At 45.3% G+C, this 9,269-nt stretch overlaps 1 protein-coding gene across 1 annotated transcript in view; it reads right to left on the reverse strand.

The window, feature by feature from the left end:
• The window catches only part of TSPAN15 (tetraspanin 15), a 22,327-nt gene that overhangs the window by 4,727 nt on the left and 8,331 nt on the right, over positions 1-9,269 (reverse strand). The window contains exons 2-5 of the mRNA XM_018576926.1: positions 6,685-6,870; positions 2,835-2,909; positions 2,166-2,261; positions 645-761 (exon numbers count right to left, since the gene is read on the reverse strand). Coding sequence (XP_018432428.1) covers positions 645-761; positions 2,166-2,261; positions 2,835-2,909; positions 6,685-6,870 — 474 coding nt within the window. The remainder of the gene's footprint in view (positions 1-644; positions 762-2,165; positions 2,262-2,834; positions 2,910-6,684; positions 6,871-9,269) is intronic.

Raw genomic sequence — 9,269 nt, forward strand, 5'->3', positions numbered from 1 at the left:
CTAGTGGCAGAGCCAGCTGCGCTGCCCCCTCCCCTGTCCGTTCTTCCAGTCAGCGCTGGAGGAATAGAGAGAGGAGAGAGGGGAATCCCTGCAGGGAGATGATCGGGAAGTCAGCGATCGACGGTATGTGTTCGCTGACTTCCCGATTAATAGAGCCGACCTGTGACAGCTTCAGTGTCATAGGTCAGCTTGGATTATGGGGATGAGTGTTTTTCACTCCCCACAATTCTTCTTTACCGGTTAATCCAGCCCTAGGTCTTGCATAGAATAATAACTACTGGCTGAAAAGATAGATATAAAATATTTGCAATAACGCGTTTCTGATTTAGGACTGAATAAAGAAGGTAAATAAATAGGAAAATATACTAAAAGAAAAACAAAATAATAATAATATTATAATAAACAAGGAAAACAATATTAATATTATTTTTATTATTAATAATAATAATATAGTTATATTTTAACTAGGCCAGATAAGTTCTTTAACCCTTTGTCATCTCACGAGTGATGACCGTATTAGATTTGGAATGGAATAAGTGACATAAGCTGGTGAATAATATACATAAAGTATTATTGATCTTTGGTGAATCGACTAATGGTTTTCCAAGCAGTGAATATAATTGGGTACTTATGTGATTCCTTACCTTGTTAGCAATGCAACACGTGTAGGGAACACCGCATGCAAGAGGCCCTGGAGCTGTACAAGAGTGGTACTCGTTCTTTTCCCAGTCCATGTACTCCTCTCCTCCACAACACTTGAACTGGAAATAAATATTTCAAGCTCAGTACAGATTAAAAAAATAAGACCACCCTGCAGAACGAAAGTGTACAAAACTGAGATATATGTAGGCGGATATCTGAGAAATAAAGTTAACAGCCATAACGCAGCAGTTTTGTTTTTCGGAATCCCCTCTGAAACATAGTTTTATCACCCGGCCAGCAGTTGTATTATTTTTTCACAATGCTGTGTGCTGTGCAGCGAGATCAGGCAAGAATGTCACCCTTGGACAGGGTCCTCTTAGATGGACATGTACTGTAGTTTAAAATAGATTTTAAGTGACAAACAAATTAAAGGCCAACTCCAGTTAGCACTTTTTAAGCAGCAACAGATGTTTTCCCTTTTGGGATAAAGGCTTTACCTATAGGGATAAACCATCCAAGCACCAACCACGGCATCTGCCACTTTTGATTGACAGCCTGGTCTGCTAACCCCTTGCAACTGGCCCTTTAAGTGCGCTGTGACACCAGAGGCCGGTAGGAGACGCTTCCAATTATGCGATCACTGGCTGCACAATGATGACATAATTGGGAGCCCATCCTACCGGCTCTTGATTATCGGTAGTTGACGGTAAACCATGGGTGACAGCTTGGTCACAGTTCTGGGGGCGCCGATTGAGTGTGCCCTCATAACACAGTGATGCTTATATGTGACCGCTCAACCCACCTCTGTGCTGCCGCATATACCCTATGGTAAGTGGTTGAAGGATTCGCTCGGAGGATCATTAGGTATAAAAACTATGCTACAGTGGGGACTGCTATTGGCCGATCACATTGGGTTCTAGCATTGTTCAGTCAGAGTAGAACGTTAGCTTTTCTGCCCAACGGTGCCTCACAAAACAAATTGCAGCTATCCTAATGGTACGCCACTGAAAGTGATATTATAGCTATTTTAAAGGCTGAGTAAATCACTTACAATGGATGCTGCTTCTTGATGATTAAAAGTTTGAATTTCCTGCAGAATCAGCTGATCCCCTGAGCACTGGTCCCGATATCCTGTCTCATTTCCCTTGCAGGGTCCTATAGAGCCACCCTTCTGTGTACTAGTAAGCTGTACGTGTCCACAAACACACAGGGACAGCAAGGCGAGACACGCCTCCCCTCTCCTGTAGGCTAGTAGATGAACAGTTGCTGGAGGCTGCTTTGTCTCTTTTGATCTTGTACTGGACAGGAAGTTTAGGGAAGCCGAGCAGAGAGCGCTGGAGCAGTTTGGAAACAACTATAAGTGTTTTGGCAAAAATGTAAGGGAATACTTTGCTGGGTTATGTGCATTTGTTTGAACTGGATTCATTATTGAAGAAAAAAAAAAGTTTGAGTGTTAAATACTGCTGGAAGTCAGTGCGTCACCTGCAGTTCTCCATCATGGCATAGCGTTTATTAATGCTCACCTGATTCTGCACAAAGTCCATTATGTTTTTAAAGTCCAGGTCGTCGTAATAATTCCGTATACCCCGGCGAATATTGCTGTTCAGGAAATCCATGGTCTGGGGAAGAGGGAAGAGTTAGTAAATTCTGTTGATATAAGATGGCAAAGGCGGGAGTACTGCCGTTACAGGAGAGAAAAAAATTGCACCACAGAGCAACTACAGAGACAGAAACACAACAAACTATTGTGCAAAATGAACAGCCACCCAATAAACCCCCCGAAAGCCCAACTCCAGCCCGAATTCTGCTCTTAGTTTTGGTTAGAGAGAGTCAACATTTCTATATGGTTTCTATTACTGTCTGTGATCCCCTTGTAGAGACTTCTCTACATGTCTCTAGTTTAGGGGAAGGCAGCCTCAGCACTCCAGCTGTGGAGAGACTACAAATCCCATTATATCTCTGCCTGTGGAGGTCATGCCTGTCAGAGTCTTGCAACGCTTCAAGGGACTTGTAGTTCCACCACAGCTGGAGTGCGGAAGTTGCCTACCCCTGTTGTAGTCTCGAATTATGTCAAACACCCACTATGCTCCTGATGGCCAGAGATCTTTGCTTGGGCTGTCAGTGACCCTACAGATCTAATTGGCCCAATAAAACATTTAAATAACATGAAATTAAGAAAAGTAAAGTCTTACCTGGTGTCTGAAGATCAGGGCGACGACCCCACCAATGAGCTCCAGGAGAAGGCAGAGCCCCAGTATGTACATGAACTGCAGAAATAAAACAAAAAGAAAGAATGGACTTTCAGTGCATCTAGAGTGTCTCAGAGTATCTAGAGCAGGGGGTCTCAAACTCATTTCACTCGGGGGCCACTAGACAAATTTTCTTCTCCCATGGGGGCCGGCTTGCCAAATTTTGTACGTCAAAATAAAATGTAATGATATCCAGTATGGTACTACGGACACCAATACACACACAATAAGGCCCCATTTATATCTGTAAATTAGACTGCAATTAGGGATTTCTGCGTCAGGAACTTGCGTTTTTCTGCAGCAGGAATCTCTAATCTGGTAATGATCAGGTGACAGCAGCTGCATGTAAACAGGAAAATGCAAGCTCCTGATGCAGGAATCCCTAATTGCACCTAAAGATACAGGTGTGAATGGAGCCCAATACAGTCCCCCCATACCTTGAGACCGCTGGTCTAGAGACACTGGATGTATGGTTAGGAACACCTCTTAAAAAATGGTCAACTTGCTTAAAGGTAGTTTACTTGAATGAAAATGTCAGATACAGGAAAACACTTTTTGGTGAATTCCGATCCAGTCTTTACTAAAACGGGTGACGCTGCTGCTCAGGGCTCATCCAGCCCTGATTCAGGCTACAAAAGTAGAGCTTTTCCTGAACTCACTACATATGGTTTCTCAAGCCCTGGAGAAGGGGGTGTATGATCCTCCCGAAAAACACGTTGGCTGTATCTGACATTTCATTTAAATAAATAACCTAAATGAACCATCAAGCAAGATCAACATTTTTTTTTTTTAGAGGCACTCCTCAAGGCCCCGTTCACACCTGAGCGTTTTACCGCGCGTCCCTACGCACATGTTTGCCTATGGGCATGGTTCTCACCTGCGTGTTTTGCCGCCCGTTCGATCGCGTGGTAAAAACGCCATACGCCCAAAGTACATGAGCTTCTTTGGGGCGTATTAACGCCTGTATCCCGCTGTTATCAGCCGGATACCCCCTCTACCCCTCGGAAACTCGCGTTTGACGCGTGTTTCTTTTACCGCAAATCGCGGTAAAACCACGCGGTAAGAAACGCGCGGCAAACGCGAGTTTCCAATACGTTAAGGTGTGAACCCAGCGTAACACACATCCCGGAATTTGATTGTCTGTTGAGCGATCCCACCATTGCAACCATTGAACTTGATGGACTTATGAGGTGTCTTTATTCAACCTCAAATACTATGTAACTATGTGACCAGAGAGGTAGCAGCCTTGGACCGTAACCAGGTCCACACACTACACACGGACTGTTATCGCGGGTCACCTCGTTCAGAGAGAATATCAAAACCAATTTCTACTCTTACTGGTCCAACACTCCCACATATCTATCAGTTTCCTAGCACTCTGAGATACTATAATAGATGGGGCTTTCCATATTTGTTGAAGGCATGGAATTCCTCATGTGTCTCAGAGACTGACCAAGAGTAGTAACAGTGCTGGCTTTCTTCTGGTGAGGAAGATAACACAAAGCCTGTGTCAGTGTGATGGGGTATTCCGGACAGTGCAAATAACAATCCTTTTATTCTACAATGACCAGCAATATAATGTAAAGCCTCAGCTCACAAGTCTCCATCTTGTTTAAACACATGAGCCGCAATCATTGTACACGACCCACAATTACATTTCGGCTAGCCTTTGTTAATAATAAACATCCCAATTAAGTTATATCAACTCTGCCTATCTTCAAACATAAGCCACACATGTTACAATCTGGTTGGACAGTCACCTTTACATGCTGTATATCAACAGGTATGCAATAAGGCTGGCCATAATGACTAGAATTTCAGCTGATTCACAGGAATCTGACAGTGTGAATCTGAAAGCGGGTGCCCCTGCTATCCATCAGCGGTGGTCACGGTTCATGTTTTCTGACATCAGCAGGCACCAGCTGTCAGAATACAATAGCCGTGCATCAAGAAAGTCGTCCACCCACTGTTTAGTGCGGATTCTAGAATCTGTTTGATTTCTTTTTTATTCATTCAGCCTGCAGGCTAAAGGAAAAAAATAAATCTGTTGGTGTTTAGCAGGGGTGGTAAATTCATTTTGTCGAGGGGGCCACATGAGAAACTGGGATGACTGTGGAGAGCCGAACCGATTAACGCATGATACCGTGCAACACACCGACCGCGAGTTACAATGCAGCAGGTTTGTTAGGTTGCCATTCATTTAAATGGCACCTCCTGGCCTCAATGCGAACGATTGCGCCACAACGCGTGGCAGTGTAATGCTGTGCATTGAGGTGCGGTTGAAAAAAGTAGTGCATGCAACACACCTGTCGTTGCATGCACGTGCAGTTATGCTGCACGGTACTCTGCGTTAGTTGCTGCTGGACGGGAACTTCAAACAGTATACAAGCGGCCGGCTGAATCAGCTGGCTGTGATTTTAAACTACACACCAGCGCATGGCTTCACGGAGAATGAGCCGGCCGCTGGACTGCTGCATATGAAGAAATGGTGCGGCAGCAGCCGCAGTTTGTAATACACATTCCAAACCCCAAATAAATCAACCCCTTCCCCTGCACACACTGTTTTAAGGTTTTTTTTAATGGGCCACAGGCAGGGGCTGCAGTAGGGGAGACAGAGAAGAACGGTAAAGCTGATAAAAGGAGGCGGACCCCTGAGATCATTGGTTGCTAAAACCACCCAGCAGACCATGGGCCAGATACGGCCCCAAAATAGACAAGTTGGGTGTATAGTTAGCGTAAAAGGGCCTGCAGCATGCTTGCTCGGACACTGTTGGCTGCTCAGTATCATTGGTTGTTATGGTGCTGTGCAGCTGACAGCATCCTAGCAACCATTGGGGGGGAGGGGGGAGGGGGGTAGGTGAGTGCATGGCACTGTTATCCCAAAATGACATTGGTCTTATTTTTATCATCTCCGATCTGGCAGCATTTGTTATTAGCAAAGTGTCGCAAACAGAAATCTGTCAGAAAGGCTATACTGAGTAGACCTTGTTAAACGGTTATAGGGTGTACATTATATGGTCTCATTCTGACATTGCCATTCATGGATGATTGAATTCAGCAGAAAGGACAATCAATATTGTTATTTTGTTCTCCAGAGGTCTCCTTCGTTTATGAGAAACCGATTGAATTGAATCCCACCACCTAAACTACAGAGTAAGTTTACTGAACTACTGCAATCCCTGAAATCAAAGTGTGCTCCAGGGAACAGCAGTGTGGATCTAAGCATGCATTATATGCCATCACGTGTTTAGATCTATGTATAAAATATAAGAGAAAAAGCAGATTTTTTTTCCCCCTCAATGGAGAAACATTAATAAAATGCACCATCACTGATAAAATAAAAAATGTGCATGTATTAATGTTTGCATTCAAGCATGGAGAGCATTGCAGCTGCGATCAGTGGAATGGCGGGTGCAATGCACAGGCTCCTGCAGACTCTTCCTCAAGCTCCGGGTCTGTACGGTGGCATGGACCTACCAGTATGTCTTCTGTCTGCTTTCTTTGGACACAGCTTCCATAGTTCAACTCCCTCTTTAATACACCTTACCTAGAGGCTGCCATCAGTGGAAGCAGATAAATGTTTGGGAGTCACAGTAGGGTTGCCACCTGTCCCAGATTCACCTGGACAGTCTGGGTTTAAGTCCTCTATGTGCCGTTTCCATGTTTCAGGCCAGATGAAACCCAGACACAGGACATACAAGACTCAAAACCTGAACTGTCCAGGTGAATCTGGGACAGGTGGCAACCCTAAGTCACAGTCAAGTAAAAAAAAAAAAAAGAGAGAGGTACTCACCGATTGAAGAAGGCACAGATTGTCCCGCAGAGAGGCCAGGACTCCAATGAAGGACACTACAAACATAAGAATTCCTAGGAGGATGAGGATGATAGCTGGAGCCAAGAAGGCGCCTTGAAGCGTTTTGTACTTCTGCCTCTCCACTTCCGCATATATCCCGACAGCCAGGACCACAGCACCGATCATCTGAAAAGAAACCAGACACAACGTCAGCTAGAAAACTAGTGCTTATTATTAATTTTTTGTAGCAACCAAATTCCAGCTGCTGTTTATGATGGAAGTTGTAGTGACACACAGGCTTCTTCGGGCTCAACAGCAGGATTATTTGTAGGTTCACATCTGCGCGATCCGTGATTGCGCGGCAATCATGCATGAAACCGCACGGATTGCCGCACGGTCACGGAGTCGCCCACCGCAGCCGATCACGCTGGTGGTGCCATTATTTACTAATGGCACCCCAGTCATGCCGGGCGGGTCGCACGGTTTCTCAAAAATGTACCTTTTTTCAGTGATTGCCACGCAGATTGCCACGCAGGATTGAATTCAATGGGGCCGTGCGTCAACCACTGTGCCCAGCCGCACACGATCACGCGGTCCTGGGACGCATGTCCTGGGATCGCCCAGGTCTGGACCGGCCCACCTCAGCCTTTCCTTTGCTCCTCCTCTGCTCTGTTCAGCTCCTGAGATGAAAAAACCTGGTACATCCAGGTATGGTGAAGCATGTGTCCAGATCCGCTGTATGACATCACAAGGGAGCAGAGAGATTCCTTAGCCCTGTGTAAGCTCCAACTAGAGTTTCTTTACTCACTCCTGGCAGCTGAATGGAGCATATCTTCTTGGTGGACTCTCCAGAGCTGCCACATAAGTTTAGGCATTGGGTCACAAGATTTCTGATAAAGTGGAGGATCAGAGGCTAGACAAGCTTGGCACTCCAGCTGTGGTGAAACTACAAAAACCATCATATCTCTGCCTCTGGGAGTCATGCCTGTGACCGTCAGAGTTTTACAGAGTCTTCATAGGACTTGTAGTTTCACTGCAGCTGGGAGTCCCGAGGTTGCCTACCCCTGGTATAGATTGATTAATTCCGACCCTTTATCAAAGATCATGTGACCAAAGGTCTAAGCTTTTGGCCATGTGGCCAGTACCAGAGGGAAGAAGAGTCATTTGGGCCCACCTTTTACACTTTGTGTTTGAGTTACATTCTTAGTCAGGTTACCATTGTTCAAATGGTCATCCCAAGAGTCCAAAAGTCCGTTATTATTATCACAAGTCAACAGGAAAGAAAAAAAAAAACAAGGCTGCCTTTTGTATCCTGTCAACTTGTGATATTAATAATGGACCTTTGGACTCTGGAAATGATCGTTGGGCGTTCCTTTTTGGCTTACTAGTGCGAGGTTATCATTGGTGTGTGTGCCCTTGACATGGCCGACTCAAACACATTTAAGAAAGAACTCCAGGAATGCTGGAGACCCAGACAGTTTGTACAATCTATTATTTATCAAAGTGGACCGTTAAGTAACTTTACAAGTGTCAATAAATACATTCCTGAGATGTCACAATATACAGCAGCAGCCATTTTGTTTCCTTTTTAAAGACCCTTTGGTCATTAAAAAGCAGTCCTAGGGCTCCAGGCCAGTCACTTTCGGGATGACATGTTGGGATGACATGTTGCAATTCCTTGGTCTTCCCCTCTTAGTCATCAGACTGTATGTTGTAACTTTGTAGCAAGCTAAGTTGCAGCAGGGGCGGATTCAAGTCAAACATTTTTAAACACAGCCAAGAACTGCACAGGCATCAGAATTGACATGATTGTGCTTACATAAGGGATGCACTGATACTAGTATCGGTATTGGCCTCGATACCGAGTATTTGGGCGAGTACTCGTACTCACCCAAATGCTCCGATACCGGAACTTCCGGTCAGAGGGAGATCTCCCTCTGACCGGCAGTGCAGAGAGAGCATGGAACCGGCTTCCTTTCCGAACAGGAAGCCAGGCGGTGGGTTATGACCCGCCTCCCGGCTTTTTAAATTGGCTAGGAAGCTGGCTTCACTTGTTTCTAGGCAGCGTGGCTTCATGACCAATCAGGAAGCCAGCAGGCGGGTCATGAGGTGCCGCCCGGCTTCCTGATTGGCTAGGAAGCTGGCTTCACTTGTTGCTAGGCAGCCGGGCTTCCTAACCAATCAGGAAACCAGACGGCATCTCATGACTCGCTGCCCAGCTACCCGATTGGCCAGGAAGCCAGCAAGCCTCTAAAGCCGGTGTTCTTTTTCAGTATGCTGTGTGCACAGGAACACATCACAACCATATGAAGGAGTTTTCTTAACTTTGTCTGCAAAAGTGGAAATACACTTTTAATGAATGTCCCCACTATGGGGACTTCCCATCGTCAGAGCGAGCCGGCAGCAGAGCGCAAAGTGTGGAAGTGTGTTGGCAGTACTACTTTGATGACAGAGATCTCCGGATTGGGAGCACAGAGATAAGTGTAAAGCACATGAATACACTCAGAATCAGGGATCCTTTCCTGGAGTTCTTTATTAAAAGCATTATTAATATAAATATATTTGTAAATATGTATGACACTATA

This window comes from Nanorana parkeri, unplaced genomic scaffold, assembly GCF_000935625.1.
Source record: "Nanorana parkeri isolate BGI_ZX_2015 unplaced genomic scaffold, ASM93562v1 scaffold80, whole genome shotgun sequence".
Lineage (NCBI taxonomy): Eukaryota > Metazoa > Chordata > Amphibia > Anura > Dicroglossidae > Nanorana > Nanorana parkeri.